This window comes from Staurois parvus, unplaced genomic scaffold (assembly GCF_062004578.1).
Source record: "Staurois parvus isolate SC_StPar_1 unplaced genomic scaffold, SC_StPar_1.0 ptg000037l, whole genome shotgun sequence".
NCBI lineage: Eukaryota > Metazoa > Chordata > Amphibia > Anura > Ranidae > Staurois > Staurois parvus.
In genome coordinates this window covers 381158-406836 of record NW_028317833.1, presented here as the reverse complement: position 1 = coordinate 406836, position 25679 = coordinate 381158, and the positions used below count along the sequence as shown (strand labels likewise).

The 25679-nt window shown below is 44.7% G+C and overlaps 1 protein-coding gene and 1 long non-coding RNA gene across 2 annotated transcripts in view; both read left to right on the top strand.

Moving 5' to 3' along the window:
* The window catches only part of LOC149470589 (uncharacterized), a 153958-nt gene that overhangs the window by 11069 nt on the left and 117210 nt on the right, over positions 1–25679 (top strand). The gene's annotated exons all lie outside the window — the stretch shown is intronic.
* On the top strand, positions 11504–16076 carry LOC149470592 (uncharacterized). Its single transcript, XM_089662125.1, has one exon. The coding sequence runs from the start codon at positions 11687–11689 to the stop codon at positions 12749–12751; it is 1065 nt and encodes a 354-aa protein (XP_089518251.1). The 5' UTR covers positions 11504–11686; the 3' UTR covers positions 12752–16076.

Below are 25679 nucleotides of genomic sequence, written 5' to 3'. Positions count from 1 at the left end.
GTACTGGTGGATATAGCCAAGATGTGTCCAGAAATGCAGTGGTAGGTACTGCACGACTGCCGCTGTCAGCAGGGTTGAGGCTAGTTGGAACACAGTGCCATTGTTCAGGGGTAGAGAACTGCGTTATGCGTTCCACTCTGTTGCCGACATACATGTAGAACTGTCTGTGCGATTGTGTATATATCCTAGCATTATTTTGCTGTCTGTATAAAAGTCAAAGGAGTCTATTTCAACATCTGTGTCAAGTTTTATGAGCTCAGCAATTTCCACAGCTGCACTAAGTTCAAGCCTTGGAATAGTATGTGCATGTTTTGGTTTGAGCTTGGTCTTGCCCATGATAAATCCTACACCCACTTTACCGCTGGGATCCGTAGCTCGAAGATAAGCCACCGCAGCAAGGGCTTCATTGGATGCATCGGAGAAGACATGAATCTTTCTTCTGGTGGCATTCTTTAAGGATGCTTGTGTGTAAGAGCGTGGTATCTGGGGGAGTTCTAATGCTTTTAGAGACTGTTTCCAGGATTCCCACCTTTGTGGTTTCTCCTTGGGTAAGGGCGTATCCCAGTCTGAGCTTTCAGAAGTAAGTTGTCTCAGCAGTATCCTACCCTAAATGGTGAACGGTGTAATGAAACCTAAGGGATCATAAATGCTGTTCACTGTAGAAAATACTCCTCACTTTGTGAAGGGCTTGTCACAGGCTGATGCTTGAAATGTGAATGTGTCTTGTTTAACATTCCAAAGCAATCCAAGATTGTGTTGTGTAACAGGTCAGATCCTAGTTGGAATTTCTTCACACTGACAGCATGATCATCAGAAGGAAAGGCTATCATGATCTTGTCAATGTTAGAGATGATTTTGTGAAGTCTGAGGTTCGCAGTGGCAAGCATGTTCTGGGTTCTACTAAGAAGGTCATTAGCTTCTTCTTCATTGGGCACAGATTTGAGTCCATCATCTACATAGAAATTAATTTCGACGAACTATCTTGCATCAGATCCAAATTCTTTCTCACCCTCTTGAGCTGTTTTCCTCAGTCCATAAATTACTACTGCAGGAGAAGGACTGTTACTGAAAACATGTTCCTTCATTCGGTAGTCTGTGACTTCATTGTTGGCATCATTATTGCGGAACCTGAGGAAGTTTCTGTAGTCTTCGCAGACGATGAAACAGTGGAACATCTGCTGAATGTCAGCCATAACAGCAATTTGCTCTTGTCTGAAGCGAAGTAAAACTCCTATGAGATTGCTGTTCAGATTAGGCCCAGTGAGAAGATTGTCATTGAGGGAGACACCTTCATGATGAGCACTTGAGTCAAAGACCACCCTAATCTGATCAGGATTGCAAGGATGGTAGACGCCAAAGCATGGTAGGTACCAACATTCTTCTCCTTCTGTAAGAGGAGGTGCAGGCTCAACATGATCTCTCTCAAACACTTTCTGCATAAAGTCCACAAAGTGCTTTTTCATCTCAGGCTTCTGGTTCACACTGCGATTTAAAGAAACCCTGATTCTGCATGTACCTGTTATTTGGTAGTCTCTTTCTTGGGGTACAAAATGGTAGAGGTGCTACTAACTATTGGAATCATCTTGGTAGAGCTCTTTACTCATGGTTTTCAAGAATTCTTTGTCTTCTATGGTAGCTGCCAACTCAATATCTTTAGTGGTTACCTCAGACACTGTGTTGCTGATGTTGTCATCCCAGAGATTAAGAACTTTCTTATTGTCTTGTATGATGGGCCGTTGTGCACCTTTTTTCAAACAGTCTTTCTTTCACGATATATTTATGTGGTCATTGTGCAGAACAAGTTGTTTGTCCATTTGACAGGACATGTGGTTTAAGGGGAAGAGACTGAGTAGGACCTCCTGTCCTGGTCTAGGCAGACATTGCCTATGATGACCCATCCTAGGTCCAGACGTTGAGCATATGGTACATTGTGTGGACCGTTGATTTGATGACTAACTTTGTGCACCCTTAGAACTGAGATCTTAATATTCCCTCCAGCCCGTACCCCCTCCCCTGACTTATCCATCAAGATCAATAACACAGTCATCAGTCCTTCCCCTCATGCCAGGGTACTTGGTGTAATCCTAGACTCCCATCTGTCCTTTCAGTCCCAAATTCATTCACTGTCCAAATCTTGTAGACTTCACCTCCGCAACATCTCCAAGATACGGCCGTTCTTAACCTCAGAAACCACTAAGCAACTTATTCACTCCCTTGTTATATCTCGCCTTGACTATTGTATCTCCCTCCTCATTGGCCTACCTCATCGCAGGCTATCCCCTCTTTAGTCTATCATGAATGCTGCTACCAGACTCATCCACCTTACTAACTGTTCTGTATCAGCCACCCCTCTCTGCCAATCCCTCCACTGGCCTCCAATCAATGTCCTCCATCCCTCTCTGCCAATCCCTCCACTGGCTTCCATTCAGTGTCCTCCATCCCTCTCTGCCAATCCCTCCACTGGCTTCCCATTGCCCAACAGATAAAATTCCAAACAATAACAATAACATATAAAGCCATTTATAACTCTGCCCCAAATTTCATCACCGATCTTGTCTCCAAATATCACCCAAACCGTACTCTGTGCTCCTCGCACGACCTCCTGCTCTCTAGCTCCCTTGTCTCCTCTTCCCATGCTCCTCTCCAGGACTTCTCCAGAGCTTCCCCCATCCTCTGGAACTCTCTTTCCCAATTTAGCGCCTACTCTGCTCACTTTTAGGCGATCTCTGAAAACCTATCTCTACAGGGAAGCCTATCCTGCCCTCAGCTAATAATGGAATCTTTTACTCTTCCAACCAGTCCATCCCCCACAGTTACTACCTTTTGTACCACTAGCCCCTCTCTCCTCGATTGTAAGCTCCTGGGATCAGGCCCTCCTATCCCTCTTGTATTGAACTGTATTGTTGCTGTATTGTCTCCCATTATATTGCTTGATCTGGGCGCTCCCCGCCTTGTTTTGCCTCAGGAAGATTGTTTGTGAGCGTAGCAGAGTTGTGCGAATATTGATGAAGAGCTTGCACATGGTCATCACGGTCACACTCTATACATTTGATCGCTTTACAGTCCTTTGCAAAGTGTTCCATGGAGGCACAGCATTTGTAGCAAACCCCAAATTTCCTCAAAAGTTCTTTACGTTCTTTGAGAGTTTTCTTTCTGAAGCCGATACATTTCTTAAGTGGATGTAGTTTGTTATGTATTGGACATTGGCGATTTGGGTCCTCAATTCTCTTGTTTTGATCAGTCTTTTCAAGAACTGTAGCAGGTGCAGGTAGATCATTAGTCCTTTTCACTAACGCTGGACATCTACGGTCTCCGTGAGACATAAGTGTGTTCATAGGTCTTGGAGAGAGTGTACGGAGAAGGTTTGAGTCCCCATATGAGAAACTTGGGTCATTCTCAGTGTCTGCAATTCTTCTGATGAACTCACAGAAGTAGGAAAAAGGAGGAAAGGCAACTCTATATTATTCCTTATACTTTGATCCAAGCGCTGCCCATCTTTCTTGTATTCCATATGGTAGCTTGAGAAAAATAGGTTTGATGCTATGAGAGGTGTCAAGATAACTGAGACCAGGTAAGTTGATGTCAGAATAGCAAGTTGAAGCTCTAATAGAATATCACGGAGTTCTTGAAGATTGCCATTAGCAGACATCCATGGAAAGCTTTGCAACCTTTTGACTAAAGCATCTTCAATGGCCTCTGGGCTGCCAAAGATATGTTCAAGTCTGCCCCAAGAAGCATTAAGGCCTGCAGCAGGGTTGTCAATATGAACTGCTTTGAGCCTCTTGATGCGTTCAGTAGACTGGGGACCTAGCCATCTGATGAGTAGATCTAATTCCTCAGTGGCATTGATGTCTAGGTCACTCATTGTGGCCTTAAAGTGGATTTCTAGCCTCTGTAATTTTCAGGCTTGTCATCAAACTTGGTGAGGCCTGTCTTAACAAGTTCTCTGCGATGCATGTATTTAGCAGACTTTGACATGTCGTGTTTTCTGATTTTGGGTGCATGACTGCAGGTGGAACAGAGTTGGTTGTGGCGGTGGACTTACGTGGAGTGACTTGGCAACATATGTTGCTGCTAAGTCATTCAGTACCAGCACTGGCTTAAAGTTCATTGGCATGTTAGTTTGTAGAGTAGTGCATTTGCTAGGAGGTACTGTGTTGGTGCCAAAGTATGATGGACGGTCTATTAAATACACACCAGTGTCTGCAGCTATCTGAGATGTTGCAGTCTGATGTATTGGAGGATATAAGGGAAAATTGTCTTGAGGTACAGTAGGTGCAGAGAAGAGACTGCTGTGACAGAAAGTTGACGTTCTGGAGAGGTGTGTGAACAATCTGAGACATAAGATACAACTGAGTGTCTGGAACTGTTGTCTCTTTTGTTTTCACTAGCGGCTTGTTCTAAGACCCTTAACCTTTCCATGGCTGTGGCATGATCACATTGTTTTTCCAAAACTTCCATTTCTGCCTTTTGGCGTGTGGCTTCAGCTTCTTTCTCTGCTTTCTGATGTGCGGCCCGAGCCTCCATTTCTGCTTTCTTTTGGGTGAAAGCTGCCTGAATTTTAGAAGCTTCAGCATCAGCACGGGCTTTTATTAGTTGTTGACTGAGTGTAGAAGACCTTGATTGTATGGATTTGAAAGCTCTTGAGGAGCATCTAGTAGATGGAGAGCGATAAGATCTGGATTCATGGAGCTGTGTTATTCTCACTTCTGCCTTTGTCTTTGTTCACACCACTACATTGTCTCTTTCAAGATTGAGCGCCTCAAAACTCATTAATTCTTCCAATGACCTTTGAGTGTTGTGCCACTTTAGGAGAGCAATAGATTTAACACACAGTCTTTGATAATTCTCATAAGCAACATTCAATTGCTGGATAGCACCCCCTAGTTGTATTGGCTCATGAGATTGTTGGGAGGCAGCAGACATGCATTTAACAGTATTAGTCCATAAGTCATTAATATTAGACAGCAATTCTAACTTGTCAGCATGAAGATTCTCTTGAATTTTCCAGGATGGTTTTTTTAAGCGTTTTGTATAATTCAGGGTTTAAGTCCTGCTCTGGATGAAGCGCTGATTATGGTTGTGTGTTAGTTTCCCCAGACTGTATATTACTTTCCTGAAACATCATGTTAGCAAGGAGAGGGGTTGATAGAAAGTTTACAGAGAAATGTATCAATTTTTCTGTGGGTGAGTTCAGGTTTCCTAGGCAATGATTGCAGAAAGGTTTTCTTTCTCTTATAATTTCACAGACAAGCCATGTGCTAATGCATACAGATGCAGTGTATAAACTTGCAGTTGTAAGACATTCACATCAATAATTTGTCCTGACACTCATGGGTGTTATGCTGAGATATACTTGCAGACATGTACAGGCTTGTGTAGAGATGGTGGCACTCTCTGTAGCTGCTATATCCATCTATGTAACATCTCACTGTGTGCAGATAGCAAGGATCCTGTGAAGACATTTCACTGATCTTTTGACTGTTCTGTCTCTCCAATCTAAGTATTAAAAGTGTGATCTCTGTAACTTACAGTTGTGATGAGATAGTGATAACTCCAATCTCAGCTGGATAGCACAGTCAGTAACGCAATCAAGATGATGTCTTGTAGATCTTGTGAAGTTTATTCCATATACTGAGAGAATCTTACAAGAATGAACATGATAGGTCAAAAGATCATACTGTGCTCTGCTTCGTGAGACATTAGGCTTGCTGAAATGCATTACTGGGAAGAGGGGTGGGCTATCTATACAGCAAGAACTAAACCAGAGGAAAGGGAGGAGCAGAGACAAAATAGAGAGAACACTTAAAGGCATATGACAGTCATGTGAAACATGACAGACATCCTGGTCCAAACGACCCCTCTCATGGATGGGTTGTATCACGGTTGTAAAAAATGACAATTCTGCCCAAAATATTATACCTTAGTCCTACCCATATATATACCTTCCTGTTTCCTCCGCATATTACAGTGTCATGCCACCATTTAGGTATGGGGCACTATTAAACTGCATCTACCCAGGTCCATCCGTACCTTACCAAAACTTAGAGTGGTCTGGGGCTTCCGAACTTTGCAAAATATTTCCAAGCTGCACATCTTGCTCAACTCCCTAATTATCATGCAGTAAAAGTGACCCCCCCCCCATGGGTCCCTATAGAGTCAGTAGATTGGGACCCCTTATCAGTTGCCAATTTGCTATGGCTACACCCAAGAGGCCGTCAATCACTCCAAAACCCAATTACTCAACACTACCCATCTATCTGGGACAGTCTAAAGTTCTGATACACCTTTCAGTCACTCCATAACCCACTCATGGCATACCTCCTCAATCCAGGCTTTTATCCGGCATGGATGCCTCCATCTTCTTTTCATGCTTGTCCTAGAACTAGTCTAGTTCAAACTTACAATTTCACAGCACCAGACTCCTTTTATACCCTTCCAAACCCTATGTGACTCCCACAAAATATCTAGACCTGAAAGTTTTAGATATCTTCAGATCAATCACTTTTGTTCCTCCCACTTACACACCAACCCCCTCCCTCCCAGACTTGACAAGGTTTGAACACATATGTAAATATAACCCCCATGTCAGAGGTTTGATTTCCACCTTATATACACAGCTACCAGCTCCACCACCTTACACTTCATACCATATACATCCAAGTGGGAATGGGATTTAAATCTACATTTAGAAATCCTCCTCCCAAAATATAGTAGCCATGGAGACTAACCACAAAACTCTCATGTCCTGGTAAAAAAGAAAAAAATCACACAGGCGGTGCAAACACCTAGCGCATTATCCAAACTTAATTTAAAAAGACAAAAAACCTACTCGCAAAATATGTACATGAAAAAGCCTAAAAAGCCACAGTGATGATTGTGGCAGAACCGTTCCGCCTAGGCTTCCTCGTGCAAAGCGATGCGTCTTAGCCAATGGTCCCATCGTCCTGCTAGACTTCCAGTGTTCTGTCAAGGCATGTATTAGAGCTCAAAACCAATCCTTTCCTGCTATCCCAAACCACGAGTCAGAAATTCGTGTAGGGTGAAATGAATCAATCTTTATTGAACAGAGTTCAGTATATACAGCTTCACCCCCACCAGACAGCCTGGCACCGGGTTTTCCCCACCCACAACAAAACCCTACAACACAACAATACAGTATTAACTGTCAGGGCAGGAGCTGTGGAACGGACAGGCAGGCCTAATGGCAGGGTCACGCACCGACTGACGACAACCACCACCCACAGACCGGAGTCCCTCAGGACGCGGAGTCTAAATCCCAGGCTGCCCTTCACCAGGGCCCCTGATGGTGGGGATGGACTTGATGCAGCCAGGGACCAGGTCACGGCCCCCGAGACACCCCAACTGTGGTAATGGTCACCGCCAATGGCATGTAGCTGGTAGGAACCAGATAAGACAATAGCGTAGTCGGGCACGCCGGGTCGATAATAACGAGACAAACGGAACAGAACGGTAGACAAGAATAACAGGTCACAGGCCAGGTTCAGCAACAGGAGGTCAGATAAATGGAAAACACAGAGAATAGTCTAGTCAAAAGCTGAGTCAGTTTCCAGGAGAGCCACGAGAGTATAAACAGAGCTTGTTGCAACACCAACACACAAGACACGAATACAAAGAGCACGTGCGGACAACAGGCTTATATGTGATCAACCACACCCCTCTGGGGGATGGACCGCAGAGGACTGAAGGCATAAAAGACTCCCACCATGCTCTGCAGAAACCCAAGATGGATGCCAGCACATGGAGCAGCATAACCTCTGGGAAAAGGTAGGACCTTGACAATGAACTCTATAGAAGTGAAAGACTACAAGGTCACATTTCCCTAAACAAACAGTGTAGAATGCCTGTCTACATAACAGCTGCTAAACATATACAGCTTTACCAAGGGGAGAATAGGAAGACCACTTAACAAGGGGAGAAAACCAGAACAAAAAGGGCAAAATGTTATCAGAAAGGGACAGTTCGTCACAATGGCCCAAACTGATGTCAGAGTGTCAAATTGGTGGTGCGGTCAGCCTGCTGATGCATTTCGGGGACGTGTCCCTTTCCTCAGAGCTGAAGAGTTGATGCCCTAATATATATATGTGCGACCAGTGCTGCCTACAGCAAAGACCACTCCCCTCAGGTACCTGGTCCCTGCCCGGATTGCTACATTCATTCCGTCCTAATCCCTGACTTGTTTTCGTGGCTGCTCTGAAGCAGTTACCCACCACATACCCACCTTCACATGTGGTGGACCTGCCCGGTTGTTCAAACGTATTGGTGCAAAATATTCCATGTGCCTACAGTTCTTTATGAAGAAGTTACAGTATATATATCCATCCGGCCACTGCCTCATTTAATAACAAACCCCAAGAAGTATACCTTATGGTGTGTCTCCAAGCTATGGATGGAAGGAAAGGGATCACCCCACCAGCAAGTGAGAAGAAGGGAGCATGAGTCAGAGCGATTCCAGTGTCAGCCAATACAAGTAAAGGGATGGATGCAGTGTGACCAAGCCCTAGTTGGCTGGGTGAAATGCATCAGAGGGTGTGGCTAGAATGGCAGCTGAGGCCATTCCTCAACACTGGACTGGGGTTGGTTGACCAGCATCCATTCCTTTACTTGCATAAGGCCCAAGAAGTGACACACTGGCAATTCAAACTACTCCTGTAGGTCACCACCACGGCTTAGCAAACCATAGCGAAGGCCTGGAAATCCACCCACCTCAATACCACTGAAACTAAGAATAGTGTCACTCGAGCCACGATAAATGTCAAAGTAGAAGCCGTCCTATTAGACAGAGTGCATAAAAATGAACAACTATGGCAACCATGGGTTGACCATTTCCTACCCTCAAACTCTGATGAAACCTTACTCTCTTTGTAGTCCTGAGTCCATTAGGTAACCCACTACTCAGTTGCTACTCTATACAGGCACACACCCTCCCCCCTGGGGACCTCCTCTCCTCCCCCCTTATCTGTACCCCTTTCTTCACTACTCTTGCTCTTATCTCTCCATTGCTCTCTTCCTTTTCACCTTTCCTCTCATTAGCTCTTTATCCCTTATGGGGGTTTTCCCAATTGAGGGAACCTACACTATCAGTTTGAATTTTCAGTGACGCAGACAGGTCACCCACTCGTCTGCCACTGGTATCTGCATACAGGTTGAAGTACTAAATCTATACTCCCACTGTGAGAGTACCAGAAATGATACTATAGAGTATATAACGTGCCAGTCTCTACATTCACTCCTCCCTTGATACTATAGCACTGTTATCTCTTGCTTAAGTTAAAGCAGAGCTCCACCCAAAAGGGGAAGTCCTGCTTTAAGGACCCCACTCCCCAATAAGAACTGGCACCTTTTGAGGGGGGGAGTACCTGAAATTGACAAGTACTCACTTCCACTTCTGCTGCAGTCACATAGGTGATCAGAAACAGAAGTTGTCCTCCCCCTCCCTCCCTGTAGTCTTCTGGGACACATGACAGGTCCTAGAAGACTACAGGACCATTCACAAAGCACAGAGATACTCGCTCATGAAGCCGCAAGCTGTCACAGCTGGGTGCCCACACTGAAGATGCTGGCGCTGAGAACACAGGGCGGCCGGTAAAACAGGCTGCGGGGAGGACACCACGAGATCGAGGGACAGGTAAGTATCTGTCTTTTAAAAGTCAGCAGCTACAGTTTTTGCAGCTGCTGACTTTTATTTTTTTTTTTTTATTTTCACTGGAACTCCACTTTAATGTATGAAGATATTGTTTGTACTGTACAAATTACAACCTGTACGTTACCTCTAAGGCTTGTACCCCTTCTGACTTACTGTTGGTGAGTCCTGCAATCACATTGTTATGAGCTCCTTGTAAAACTATTATCTCTTTCCAATAAAATCTATGAACAAGAGAAGATATGAACTCCACAATTCCTCTATATACTCCACAATTCTCCCATGTGGACACCTCGTAAGTGGTTCTCCAGTATAGACTCCCAGTTTGGAGAACTCATTTAGAAGAAGCCGTCAGCTAGAACCACACTCACTACTCTACAGTATGGTGAAGACCAAGGAGGCCTAGCAATACCAAATGCTAGACTTTATTTTATAGCTGCCCAACTTCAACATCTTACCAGGTGGGAGTTAGTAGACACATTAGATCCCATCCATCGATTGCTACTTCCATCAGATACAGATTTCACATCACTCTCACACTTGTTAATGGGCTTCAGATGGCACCAGTGGCAAAGGCATGATCTCTCATATATTTATTCCACTCTTTTGACTTTTGCTGAAGACTTATAGAAAGAAATGGGAAACAGACAAAGAAACAGAGAAAATAAGAGAGTGGTGGGAGGTGATTTTGATCTCGATACCTTTCATTTCTCTGTCCTCTTCACAGAAACTCAGTCATTTCTTTTGCATAGAGCTTTCAGGACCCCAGCTCAATTGTTCAGCTAGGACAGGAGGGATTTCCCCTTATGACCCCAATTGTAGTGGTGATATCGGGGATTTGATACACGTTTTGGAAATGTCCAAAATTATTCAAAAAGTGGAATGATATGACCAGTATTATAACGTTGGTATTCAATATTCCTTGGGTGTGCCTCTTGGTCTCAATAGAGGAGGAATTATTTACACCTCCTCCTATTACAAGTCATATAGCAATAGTGAGGCTGCTTGACCATAAAAATTATCCCGATCTTGGCTATCATCTCAAACTCCCAGCAGACAACAGTGAATTGAGCAGGTGAACTCCACATTAACATGTGAAAAACTAACTTACCAACATTGTAATTCCCCCAGGAGATGTATGTCTCTCTGGCAGAACTGGCTGGATACTCCTTGCTCACTCCTAGTTAGTTCTTCATAGGCTTTTAAAATCTTAGCTCTTTTAGCCCCATAGAAGGAGAACGAGCCAGTTGTATCCTACTGAATGGTGACTACATTGGAGACTGATACTTGGGGTATGATGCTATAGACACGGGCCCCATTGATCGGTGTCAGCTATCTATGTATGTACTGGGGGGAGTTACTTGCTGTGTACAGCTGAATTGTTCTAGGCTGTTTCTTCTTTTCTCTGTTCATTTGTTTATAAAAGGTAAAAGTGACACCATAGACAAAGCAAGTTATTGTTCTGTATGATCTGTAACAGTGCCACAACTGCCTATACATGAGAATGTATGACTCCATTGTCTGGGCTGAATGTTGGGAATACTGTGCGCACTTAAACTTTCTTAATAAAATCTATTTGATTAAAAAAAATACTGTAGATAATGCTGTACATATTCTTTCTATTCATAAGATATATATATATATATATATATATATTAAAAATAGAAAGAAACTTTATGTAGTCCTTTTATATAGAATTCTAACTTTTTTTTTGTACAGGTGGATTGATGAACCAAGTTTTCGGTCATGTTGGTCTTCATGAATACAGCTGAGTCACATGGAAAACAAGACATATGGATGTCTTAATTGACTGAAAGTCTTTATCGCAGTTCACTGGAGGATTCACACGGGATACAAGTCATATCTGTGTTCTAAAAGTCATGGTTTGGATCCTCTTCCACATTGATCCAGCAGGAGAAAAGTAATTTCAGTGTTCTGGAAGTGATAACGGCTTTACAATAAAGTCCAACCCAAGTATACATAAGAGGAGTCATTTCAAACTACTTGTTTGGAGATTTTACAATGGAGAGAAAATATATCACACACCAGAAGGTTCACAATGGAGAGAAGTCATATCCTTGTTCTGAATGTGACAAAACCTTTACATGCAAGAAAGACCTTATAGTACACCATAGAGTTCATACTGGAGAGAAGCCATATCAGTGTTCTGCATGTGATAAAGCTTTTACACAGAAGGCAAATCTTAAAACACACCAGATGATTCACAATGGAGAGAGGCCATATCAGTGTTCTGAATGTGATAAAGCTTTTACTGTGCAGTCACATCTTATCACACATCAGAAGATTCACACTGGAGAGAAGCCATATCAGTGTTCTGAATGTGATAAAGCTTTTACAGAGAAGTCACATCTTATCAGACACCAGATTGTTCACACTGGAGAAAAACCATATCAGTGTTCTGAATGTGATAAAGCTTTTACACAGAAGTCAAGTCTTATCAAACACCAGAGGATTCACACTGGAGAGAAGCCATATCAGTGTTCTGAGTGTGGCAAAACTTTTAAAACCAAGAGGGAGCTTATAATACACCAGAGGATTCACACTGGAGAGAAGCCATATCAGTGTTCGGAATGTGATAAAGCTTTTGCAAAGAAGTCACATCTTATCAGACACCAGAGAATTCACACTGAGGAGAAGCCATATCAGTGTTCTGAATGTGATAAAGCTTTTGCAAGGAAGTCACATCTTATCACTCACCAGATGATTCACACTGGAGAGAAGCCATATCAGTGTTCCGAATGTGGCAAAACTTTTACAACCAAGAGGGAGCTTATAATGCACCAGATGATTCATTCTGGAGAGAAACCATGTCAGTGTTCTGAATATGATAACGCTTTTGCAAAGAAGTCACATCTTATCACACACCAGAGGATTCACACTGGAGAGAAGCCATATCAGTGTTCTGGATGTGATAAAGCTTTTGCAAGGAAGTCACATCTTATCAGACACCAGATGATTCACACTGGAGAGAAACCATATCAGTGTTCTGAATGTGGCAAAGCTTTTACACATAAGTCAAATCTTATCAGACACCAGAGGATTCACACTGGAGAGAAGCCATTTTAATGCTCTCAATGTGACAAAACTTTTACAGTTAGTGTTGGTCTAATTATCACCGGAGGATTCACAAATCTCAGCATAGATTATTTTCTGGAAGAAAAGAGATATTAAAGAAGTTTCAGGTGTCACAATTCAGTTTTACATCCCCAATATCATCCCACAAGCTGGAAAAGAGAAAATGTTACTTTAAAAGAAGCAAACTAAAATCTGTGAGCAAACTAGAATGTAATGATTGGATGAACTGAGTTTAGTGCTTATGTCCATCAATCACACAACTAGAAAGGAATTGAATATTTTATATTTTGACAATTGTTTTAAGATAAGCATCAATAACTGAACAGCTTCCCTCATGATTCTCATCTTTATCTTTTTTATGGAGCTTTGAATGAACATGCAATGCATTTTCATGATTCACCAACTGAGTTGTGTTTCCAAGCATTTTCTTCATTTCTGGATCCTGAGGTAAAACATGCCCAACACTGCCTCAGTACCAGAGACTAGGATGGGGTCTATTGTCATCTTACCAAGTCTCTGAAGCCTCAGTGGGAGAGTCCATTCCAGGTTCTTCTGACTATTGATGCATGATCAGCCAGGCTTGAGGTATCCAGCTAAGCTCACCTTCTCCAATCCTCCTGTCACGGATTTACCCACACGCCTTGCCCATAGCGACTAGCTAACCGAGGCGCGCAAGTGCGGCCGTGACTTGGGGTAAGAGGGAATAAGGGGGACTTAACTTTGAATATATAAAACAGTATGAGGGAGCATGTTCTGCCGCGATCCGAGATGGCCGCTTAAGCTAGGAGCTCCCACCGGCCAGAGACATCCTGCTTCCTTGCATGGAGGATCGGGTGAGCACAGGGCAGACAAACATGGGTAAAGCGGACCGGAACACCTCTGGAGCCTGGTCCTGCTCCCCACGGGTCCCTAATCAGCAGTCAGCACGGCATATACAGGAGCTATTCCACTCCCAGCAGAGGGACAGACCACAGTTATCCCCCTCTCCCCCTCTGCAGCCATTCCACGGAGCACAGCATCAGACTCTGTCCCACAGCATGATCTCTCTGAATCTCATGCCTTATCGCTGAGAGACCTACATGCTGTGGCAGCTGACATTAAAATAACATTCACTACTGCCCTTACTGACCTACGTGATGACCTCCACTCCCTGGGCACCAGATTAGAAGGGGTGGAACTCTCTGCCAAACAAAACGCAGACGCAATAGTGGAACTACAGCAGATGATCGCCTCCCTCGCTTCAAGCATCCGTGAATTCTATAGACATATTGAGGATTTAGACAATCGTGGACGCAGGCATAACATCAGAATCCGTGGTGTACCAGAATCTGTAGAACCAAACGAAATTTCAAGAACAGTCATGGCGTTCTTTAATGACCTGCTGGGCCCGCCTGCCTGTGACGCCTATTGACATGGATCATGCACATAGATAACTCCAACCCAGGGGCAGAGATACCGACCCTCCCCCAAGAGACATAGTATGTTGTCCAGTTTTCCATTTAAAGATATCCACAGATGCGCCAGAGAAAGAAGACGCCTTTTGTATCGGGGGTCAGAAATACATCTGATCTCTCCACTCTGACCCTACAACAAAGAAGAGAACTCCGCCCCCTAATGGACTCACTCCGATCCCACAACATACCCTACAGGTGGCGATTCCCCTTCTGCCTTTCCGCACGGGCGCACTGCTAATCTGCGGTTCCCAGAGGAATTGCTCAATTTCTGTGCTGCTCTGGAAATACCATTACTGGACCTTCCTGACTGGTACAGGAATATGCAGATCCCTTCTGCCGCAGAAACTGGAACCGGAAACCAGTGCAATGGAGTGGCAAGGCCACCTTTTTTGTCGACGCCGCTCTGCTCCCTCGACCCCTCCAAGACCTCACAAAAGGGGCTCTACTACCACATCCAGCCCAATGGCTTTTCCTGCACACAGAAGGTCCCGCTGTGATGCTTAGGAGTTCTGCACCTCCTCTCGCTCCTGCCCCTCTCATCCACAACACATTACCAACTTACTACCAGCTTCTGAACATCACACCTCACCTCCGAAGTTTATCGGGAAAACTCCTGTTCCTCTGATACTACCCTTAGGGGCCTCAGAATCCCCACCCTGAAAGCCCTCCCAAACCTGCTCCAGCTTGTACTTCCTGACACTCCGGCATACAATCATCTGTACACCTTTTTGGAGGCTCCCTGGATCTCACTCTGCAACCCCCCGCCTTCCAATTCCTCGCCCATCCGCCACGATCCGTCTCACTTTGCCTCTCTTCTCTGCAAGCCTCCTTGTGGCACTGCCACTACTACCTTAGACTGCAACCACCTGACTTCCATCTGAGTCTCCATTTCCGCTAATCTCCTTCCACGAGGCCCTTGTCAAGTCTACTTGGATTGGGACTCATGGATTGTTCCTTTGTGTTATTGCATTGTTGTTTTATACCTGTGAGCGAGCATCACCTCCATAGGCTCCCTGGATGGTAATCCCCTTTAAGAGTTTGGTAATCCCTTTACTACTTTTGCATCTCCATCCATCCCATGCTCACGTATAGTGCTAGGCCTATAATCTTCCTAAGCAGGCCCTTTGACACTGGCCGCTCCCTTCCATCCCTCTCCCCCTGCAGGTGCGTGCTTAGGCACTCTCTCAAGACCTATTTGAGGTGCTGCTCGACTCCCTTGATGCCTTCTGAGCCTATGCTGATACATTTCCTGGTTTTCTTGCCTTTGTTTCCTCCCCTTCATGTAATGTGTAGTGCCTTGTATGCTGGCGGCCTAATTGGTCATTTTTCACATTCTGGTCGCCCTAAGTTATCGTTATTGTTATGTATCTAACCTACAATGCCTTAGGTAGATGGTGGTACTGCTTGCCCTCCTCCTGGGGGGGGGGGGGCGGGGAGTGCCACCTGTAGCTCTACCTCAGAGCGTTTGATACCTGGTCTGCTATTTTGGTTTTCCTAGTTCACGTTTTAGCCTACAGTACACTCACCCTCGCGTATGTGATATCTACCTGCCCTAAACCGCTGTGTGTGATACCCAAACATCTATCCCTCTCACTGCTGTTATTCCTTATACATTTAGTTCCAAATCTTTCTTAAGACATCACAACTTACCCATTCTGCCGGGAACGGCTGCTACACCACCTTATCTGACTTCGCATATAAGTTCTATACCGTCGGGTCCATAAATATTGGGACATCGACAAAATTCTAACATTTTTGGCTCTTTACACCACCACAATGGATTTGAAATGAAACAAACAAGATGTGCTTTAACTGCAGACTGTCAGCTTTAATTTGAGGGTATTTACATCCAAATCAGGTGAATGGTGTAGGAATTACAACAGTTTGCATATGTGCCTCCCACTTGTTAAGGGACCAAAAGTAATGGGACAATTGGCTTCTCAGCTGTTCCATGGCCAGGTGTGTGTTTTTCCCTCATTATCCCAATTACAATGAGCAGATAAAAGGTCCAGAGTTCATTTCAAGTGTGCTATTTGCATTTGGAATCTGTTGCTGTCAACTCTCAAGATGAGATCCAAAGAGCTGTCACTATCAGTGAAGCAAGCCATCATTAGGCTGAAAAAACAAAACAAACCCATCAGAGAGATAGCAAAAACATTAGGCGTGGCCAAAACAACTGTTTGGAACATTCTTAAAAAGAAGGAACGCACCGGTGAGCTCAGCAACACCAAAAGACCCAGAAGATCACGGAAAACAACTGTGGTGGATGACCGAAGATTTCTTTCCCTGGTGAAGAAAACACCCTTCACAACAGTTGGCCAGATCAAGAACACTCTCTGGGAGGTAGGTGTATGTGTGTCAAAGTCACCAATCAAGAGAAGACTTCACCAGAGCGAATACAGAGGGTTCACCACAAGATGGAAACCATTGGTGAGCCTCAAAAACAGGAAGGCCAGATTAGAGTTTGCCAAACGACATGTAAAAAAGCCTTCACAGTTCTGGAACAACATCCTATGGACAGATGAGACCGACATCAACTTGTACCAGAGTGATGGGAAGAGAAGAGTATGGAGAAGGAAAGGAACTGCTCATGATCCTAAGCATACCACCTCATCAGTGAAGCATGGTGGTGGTAGTGTCATGGCGTGGACATGTATGGCTGCCAATGGAACTGCTTCTCTTGTATTTATTGATGATGTGACTGCTGACAGAAGCAGCCGGATGAATTGTGAAGTGTTTCGGGCAATATTATCTGCTCATATTCAGCCAAATGCTTCACAACTCATTGGATGCCGCTTCACAGTGCAGATGGACAATGACCCAAAGCAGACTGCAAAAGCAACCAAAGAGTGTTTTAAGGGAAAGAAGTGGAATGTTATGCAATGGCCAAGTCAATCACCTGACCTGAATCCAATTGAGCATGCATTTCACTTGCTGAAGACAAAACTGAAGGGAAAATGCCCCAAGAACAAGCAGGAACTGAAGACAGTTGCAGTAGAGGCCTGGCAGAGCATCACCAGGGATGAAACCCAGCGTCTGGTGATGTCTATGCGCTCCAGACTTCAGGCTGTAATTGACTGCAAAGGATTTGCAACCAAGTATTAAAAAGTGAAAGTTTGATTTATGATTATTATTCTGTCCCATTACTTTTGGTCCCTTAACAAGTGGGAGGCACATATGCAAACTGTTGTAATTCCTACACTGTTCACCTGATTTGGATGTAAATACCCTCAAATTAAAGCTGACAGTCTGCAGTTAAAGCACATCTTGTTCGTTTCATTTCAAATCCATTGTGGTGGAGTATAGAGCCAAATATGTTAGAATTGTGTCGATGTCCCAATATTTATGGACTTGACTGCCCTGCCCTCTCCCTTCCTCTACAGTCCCCACATCTTATTTTTCTCAGGATCCACCAGGCGGCAGGCTCCCCCATTTTGGTTCTACACTCACCTCGTTTCCCACACAGTGGGCTCAGTGAGCTCTTACTGACTTCAGCCGGCTACTTCCTTTTTCTCCTCCTTCTCCTTCCCTCCTCACTTTCTCTCCCTCTACCCCTTTTTTTTCTTGTCCCCTCTCTCACCCTTCTCTCCCATTCACAAGTGGACTAGCTGGTCTATTCCTCCCGCCGGTTAATACTTCCTTTTAATGACAACTTTCTTTTTCCTTTCTCTCTCTCTCCTCCTTCCCCCCCTTCTTGTTTTTTTTTTTCTTTTTCTCCCCTTCCCTCCCTTCCTTCTCCAATCCTTCCCCACTTCCCTTACTCCCAGTGTCCACCAGGCTTATTATTCACGACACTTTGGACATGACCTCCTCCAACTCTCCATCAGGACAGTTGTCTGGAAAAGTACCTATATTTATACAAAGAGCGGATGTCATCTTTCTTTAAGAGACACATTTTTGTCAAGATTCCATCCCCAAGCTCTTTAGCTCGTGCTTCCCAACTGTTTATCATGCCGCTAACCCTTTGGCTAAATTGAAGGGCGTGGCCATTCTGATAGCAAGACACCTCCCCTTGACAATTTCAGATTCACTCCCGGACCCCGAAGGCAGATACTTGTTTCTAAAAGGCACTTTTGCTAATCGGCCCATCACGCTTGCAAATCTCTACGCTACCAATACCAAGCAGGTATTCTTTGTCCGCTCGATCACTGCCTCCCTTTCCTCCTTCCAGACAGGCATGCTGATTCTGGGGGGAGATCTGAATGTCCCCTTATGCCCATTATTGGACTCCTCCTCAGGTAGCTCCTTTTTACTATACAAAGCTGTTAGGTGGATTTTCACTCACCTACAGGACCTACAACTCCATGATTCCTGGCGACTGCTTAACCCTAATGTCAAAGACTACACATTCTTTTCTCCACGGCACAACAAATATTCCAGAATAGAATACATTTTCTTATTGCAAGTAGATCTCTCACTCCTCCACGTCACCTCCATAGAACCGATGGTTCTCTCGGACCACCACCATGACCACGACATTGCGTTTCCCCAAAAAACACTCCCGCTCTAAGTTCTGGTGACTGGACACTTCCCTTCTATCCGACATAGCAACTGAAACTGAGATCTGTTCCAAATTAACTATTTCTCAACAAACCAAACTCCAGAAACCTCCTCTCTAACGCAATGGTAGGCACATAAATGTGTCATATGCGAAGTCCTCATAGCCATAGCCATGAAATGTAAACGAGACAGACAAGAGCGTCTACAACTTCTTACAGATAGAATCCAATACACAAGCCGCGTTGACACTGACTGAACTCACGCCTGCTCGTTCTCAGCTCCTGACTGAAGTGGGCAAGGCAGCCAAAGGTAGATATATTTTGTCACAAAAGCTATTCTATGAATTTGCGAATAAAAGTGTGAGTTTTCTAGCTAGAGCCCTTCAAGAAAAAAAGTCGAGCATGACAGTCCACAAAATCAGGGGTCTGGATGGTGCTGTTGCCTCATCAAACATCGACATTGCTTCTCATTTCAAGCAGTTTTACAACACCCTATACAACCTCCCCCCTGAACATCCCCCATCTGAAGCCGTTACACCCAGGGCCCCTCTGATATCTGACTTTCTTCATCTTTATAGTCCCACCGCACTTCCTGAGGATACGGCAGAAACCTTAGAACAAAACATTATGTCTGATGAGCTTCAGCGAGCTGTCAAACAACTGAAACCTGGTAAGAGCCTGGATACTGATGGTTTCTCTGCAGCTTACCACAAATAATTTCTTGACATCCTGAGCGACCCTTTCCTCGCTGCCTTAAATACCTTCTTCTCATCCCCCCCACCACAACATCACCTCTTAGAAGTGCACATCACAGTCATACCCAAAGGGGATAAAGATGCAACTTTGGTATCCAATTATAGGCCCATATCCCTCTTGAACGTAGATTTCAAAATATTTGCAAAAATTCTTGCCAATCGTCTCCTTCCCTTACTCCCCTCCTTGATCAACTTAGATCAAGTGGGTTTCATCCCTGGCAGAGAAGCAAGAGATAATACCACCAAGGCCCTTCACCTCCTCTACTGGCTTCACACATCTAATACCCCTAGGTTCCTCCTCTTTTTGGATGTGGAGAAGGCCTTTGACAGAGTGGCATGGGACTATCTGAAGGCGTCCCTGCAGGCGATCGGTCTGAAAGAACAAATGCTTAACTTCATTATGGCCCTGTATTCTGGCCCAATGGCACAGGTTCGAGTGAATGGCCACCTATTGAACCCCTTCCCCCTCGGGAATGGGACGCGTCCCCTCTCCCTGCTCCTCTTTGTACTATCATTAGAACCACCGTTACACAAAATCCATTTGAATCCTGACATCAAAGGCATTACTGCAACAGCTCAAGAATACAAAATTGCTGCTTATGCAGACGACATCCTACTGTTTTTAGCGGATCCTTAAACCTCCTTGCCCAATCTGCTGAAAGACTTGTCATTCTTTCAATATCTTTTGAATCTCAAAATTAATTATTTTAAGTCCTATGCCCTTAGCATCACTCTCTCCTCTGACATGGTATTGTTTTGCCAATCCCGGTTCCCGTTCCATTGGGAAAAGGAGGCCCTCACTTATCTAGGTATCCAGCTCACTCGTTACCTAAATGACCTATATGCCAAAAACTTTGTCACAGCTCTCAGATCAATTCAGGACGACCTTACGAAGTGGCACCATCCTTGCTTCTCATGGTCCGGGAGGGCTGCCATACTCAAAATGAACGTATTCCCTCACCTCCTCTATCTTTTTCAAACCCTACCTATGCAACTACCACATGCCTTTTTTTACCTCATGTAGAAGAATGTGCTCATTGTTTCTTTGGAATCACAAGCGTCCATGCATTTTGTATTCACAATTGGTTCTCCCTAGATCTAAGGGAGGGATCAGACTCCCTGACCTACAACGTTACTATTGGGCTTGCCATCTTTCTAGAGTTATTGATTGGCACGTTCATTCGACCACCAAAGCTTGGGTGAATTTAGAGAACTCATTTTCCCCCTTCCCTATAGCATCGATCCCTTGGCTTCTTGCAAAGCACACACCTCAGGCCCTCCTCACACACCCATTGTTGGGATCTACTCTGAAATTCTTCCCTTTGACCTGCAAGTTGGCCTCCATTTTGGATGCTCCTAACCCCTTAACCTCTCTCAGCTTAAATCCCGACTTCCATCCAGGAATGCATAAGACCTTTCTATCCCAACATTGGCCACGTAGCCAGATGAAGGCTGAACACTTTTTCTAAAAGGGCCGATTGAAACCTTACTCTTCATTGGTGGACAGCATGAGAGATCGTACATTCCCCTTCTGGGCTTACCTCCAAATCAGGCACTTTTTGCAAACACATGAACACCGTCATAAATGGACCCGTTCTCTTACCCCCTTTGAATCTATTTGCTCTAAAACCGAACCCCAGAGGCATCTGATTTCATTAGTCTACCTCCTCCTAGTTGGAGGTGGGAATTATGACACACACACCCCCCCCCCCTGCAGAGCTTAGAGCAGGGACCTGGAAACAGATTTCTCCTCTTTGGACTCGGATCAAATATTTACATATCAACGCAAGAAAACAGCTACAAACTGGCCTCCCGTTGGTACCGTACCCCTTCTAGAATCCATTACTACAATCCCTCTCTGCCTAACAAGTGTTGGAGATTTGGGGCACCAGATGGGTCTTTCCACCATATCTGGTGGTCATGCCCAAGTATCCAATCCTGCTGGCAGGAGGTTCATCAGATAACTTTGACAGTATCTACATTACCTCTCGATTTCTCTCCAGTCCAATTCCTCCTCCACTATTCCTCCCTCCCCAGACACCTTTATTTTAAATCACTTGCTATGCAATTGTTGTATTTGTAATTGTTTGTTTTCCTAACCATCTCTCTATGTATGGCTTTTGCCCATTGTGATATATTGCATTTTCTCTTTTTTCTATCACACTGTATTACTATGTACTTAGTGTATATTTTAAATGCCTTGTAATTTGCTAATAAACATTATGTAAAAAAAATAAAACAGAATATAAGACCGGCCATGATACACTTTCACAGCCTGCACTACCTCTTGGCCACCACCGGAGGGAGACTCCACTCCAATCCGGATAGCTAAATACACACAAAGGCAGATACAAATCTTATACACAATCTGGTGCACTAATTAGAGTTGAGGAGCAGCTTAGCAATCACACACCCTTCTAGGATCCCTTCAGCTATCCTACAGAACCCCAGTGTTAATCACTCTTCCACTGTCCACACACCGACACACCACAAACGGTAGCTGGCCACCAGCCAACAGTTTATCCACAGAACGGTCTGTTGGGACACCACACACACACATCACTGTGTGGCAGATCTGTTACCTTTTACAATCTGCACGCAATCTGCCAACATGCAGTGCAATTGCATACAGATTGGCAATGAGCTTGACCGAGCATATAAAAACACTAAAATACAATACAATCTAATCGTCCCCTACACTCCACCAAAACCTCCCTACTCAAAATCACCAATGACCTGCTAACCGCCAAAGCTAATGGCCCCTACTCAGTCCTCTTACTCCTTGATCTCTCCGTGGCCTTCAACACAGTTGACCACCCCCTCCTCCTCGATTAACTACACTCCCTTGGCATCAGAGACTCCGCTCTCTCCTGGCTCTCCTCCTATCTCTCTCAACGCTCCTTCAGCGTTACCTATAACGCTACCACCTCCCCCTCTCTGTTGGGGTCCCCCAAGGCTCTGACCTCGGGCCCCTTCTCTTCTCCATCTACACCTCCTCCCTTGGCAAACTGATACACTCCCACGGCTTCAACTATCACCTCTACGCCGATGACACACAAATTTACCTCTCCACCCCTCGCCTCACCCCTTCATCCTCCGCCCGTATCACTCACCTACTGAATGACATATCAGACTGGATGTCGCTCCATTTCCTAAACCTTTCCAAAAACCGAGCTAATTTTCCCCCCAGCCTGCGACCTCCCCCCCACCCACTCTATCACAACCCACAACACCACCATCAGTCCCACCCTGCAAGCCAAAGTCCTAGGTGTCACTCTAGACTCAAACCTGTCCTTCTAACCCCATGTCCAATCGCTAGCAAGCTCATGCAGGCTCCACCTCCGTAACATCTCCAAAATACATCCATTCCTAACCCCTGACACTACTAAACTACTCGTTCACTCCCTTATTATCTCACGCCTGGACTACTGCAACTCCCAACTCACCGGCCTCCCTCATCACAGACTATCCCCACTTCAGTCAATCCTGAACTCAGCGGCCAGACTCATCCACCTTACCAACCGCTCTGTATCTGCCACCCCCCTCTGTCATTCCCTCCACTATCTCCCGATTGCCCAAGGCATCAAATTCAAACTACTCACACTGACATACAAAGCCATTCATAACGCTGCCCCAAACTACCTCACCGACCTGATACCCAAATACCCTACCCGTAATCTTTGCTCCTCACAAGACCTCCTACTTTCTAGCTCCCTGATCTCCACCTCCCACGCCCGACTGCAGGACTTCCCCCATCCTCTGGAACTCACTACCCCAATCCATCAGACTGCCACCTACAATCCTCACCTTTAGGCGCACCCTGAAAACTCATCTCTTCAGGGAAGCCTACCCCACCCTCACCTAAAAGCCGATCTGCTCCACTCCTCCTACCACTCCATCCCCCACAGCCACTTCCTTCTGTACCACTATCCCCTCCCTCCTAGATTGTAAGCTCGAAAGAGCAGGGCCCTCATGTATTGTTTTGTTACTGTACTGTCCCCCACTATAATGTACAGCGCTGAGCAAACCTTTTGGTGCTATATAAATACTGTATAATAATAATAATCTCTCCGAAGATAGGAGCCCAAGCTTAAATACCCAGAAATCACTTATTAATTTTAAGATTAATATCCTGAAAGTGGGTGGGGCATAAACTATGTGCAAAGTATAGAAAGTTATAAAAAATACAAGAAGACACACATTGACTATTCACTATAAAATAAAAGGGAATAAAAAACAGAAATAAAACTTTTACCAAGATTTATCCTGCGACTGGAGCAAGTCAGAGAATCCGTAATCCGTTAGTCGATTGAACCAGCTCCATATGAATTACAATGTCCAGATCCTCAATTTATGGGGCTATGTATTATTATTATTATACAGTATTTCTATAGTGCCAAAAGGTTTGCTCAGTGCTGTACATTATAGTGGGAGACAGTACATGAGACAGTACAGTAACAAAACAATACACGAGGGGTTCAACGGCCCTGCGCTTTCGAGCTTACAATCTAGGAGGGAGGGGATAGTGGTACAGGAGGAAGTGGCTGTGGGGGATGGAGCGGTAGGAGGAATGGAGGAGATCGGCAGTTAGGTTATGGATGAGGGCTGGACATTAGTACTTAGCCAATCGACTCTGGGGGGTGTTCCTGTACCCGCCCACAGGCTGTTCTGGGTGATGAACTGCCCAAAATCAATTGGACCAAGACCGGTTTGAATCAACAAGTCGGGGATTGAATTTCCGATACCAGTGCATCAGTCCGATCCCGACAGTACCAATCACTGCTCTGCTATCACACTCCAGCGCCACATAGCCAGTTCCTGCATTTTCCTGGCATTCTACATAGGTCACAAATATAGTTTTATATGCCGATGTAGCCTACAGAGTGCCCCATCAGAAGAAAGTATTTTCATCTCTCTGCAACTAATATTTTAGCTTTTATGAGAGATGAAACATACTTTTTTGATGTATGTATATACTTTTAGAGCTCCCTAGACAGCTCCGAGCCCCCTTGGTGTCATGAAGCCGAAACGTCTGCGTTTCTCTTTTAAGCTTCAGGAAGATGGCAAAGTCTGATTACATATAGGTGAGAAAATCTTATTAGCACCCAGGTGCCACTTCCAGAGGAAGCTAGGTCCTTTCAGATGCTAATTGATGACCATCTGTCTCCGAATACCTTATTTCTTTAATGACAAGGAATTAACTAAATTTACGATTACATATTGCTACAGGTCACATTTCAGCTACTCAAATCTTTACATTTATGTCACACCTCCCTTTACATGTTCCATCTCCTCTCCCATTATCAATGCCTCCTTTCCACATTTCATCTCCTCTCATGGATGACAACTTTTCAGGCAGGTCTGCGGCTGTGACACCAGCTAGAAAGAAGTCTCTGTTCAGTGAGAAAACAACATCCCAAGCTGATGCAGGCCTTCCAATACTGAGTTACTGCTGATTTAGGGGATGTATTCAGCAGTAAAACGTAAGCCCAGCTGGCCACTTGTGTTCCATGTGGTTCTGCCAAATGGGATTCCATCAGGTGAAGATCAGAAATCCTTGTTACATGTTTTCTCTTTCCAGCTATTACTCCTCTCCATAGACTAATCACACAATACAACTGCCAGAGATCTGAACTTACAAAGTGCTGAGTGTGCGGTCATATTCCTACCACTTCTTCCGGGGGACTGACATTCCTCTGATTGGGGTTCACAATAATCACTCTGAGTGCACACATCTCTTTTTGGTGGAAAGTTTGTAAAGAAAACTTCTTCTCCCTGGAAATATTACAACGTTGGCACCAAAGTGTAACTATGGGCAACATCAATAATGACATTAATAATGAAATCTGTCATTAGCAGAGCAGGTTTTGCTTTTCTGAGTCTCCTATTGTTTTATTTTTTGTTGTCCCCCCCAGTAGATTGGTGTTTTTTTTTGTACTTCCTGTAGAAGGCCAAGTCTTTTGGGAAAAATGGCAGTTGGAGGGGTTGGGGCAAATCCTATAACACTGCTGGGGGTGCTCACAACTGTCAGTTGTCATTCATATGGGGGGTTGGACCTTATAGAGAACCTGTTGCTGTAACTGCTGTAGAAGCGTTAGCTGAAGTTGGGCTTTACTTGTTGTGTGTCTTACTTATAATCTAAGACTTCCCTGTACAGGGTGACAACGCTGCTGTGTAATGTTCCTGCAGAATGATCAGGGTTGTCACCCTG

Excerpts from the sequence above, each read along its gene's own strand:
- LOC149470592 (XM_089662125.1), top strand. The coding sequence starts at position 11,687 with ATGGAGAGAAAATATATCACACACCAGAAGGTTCACAATGGAGAGAAG.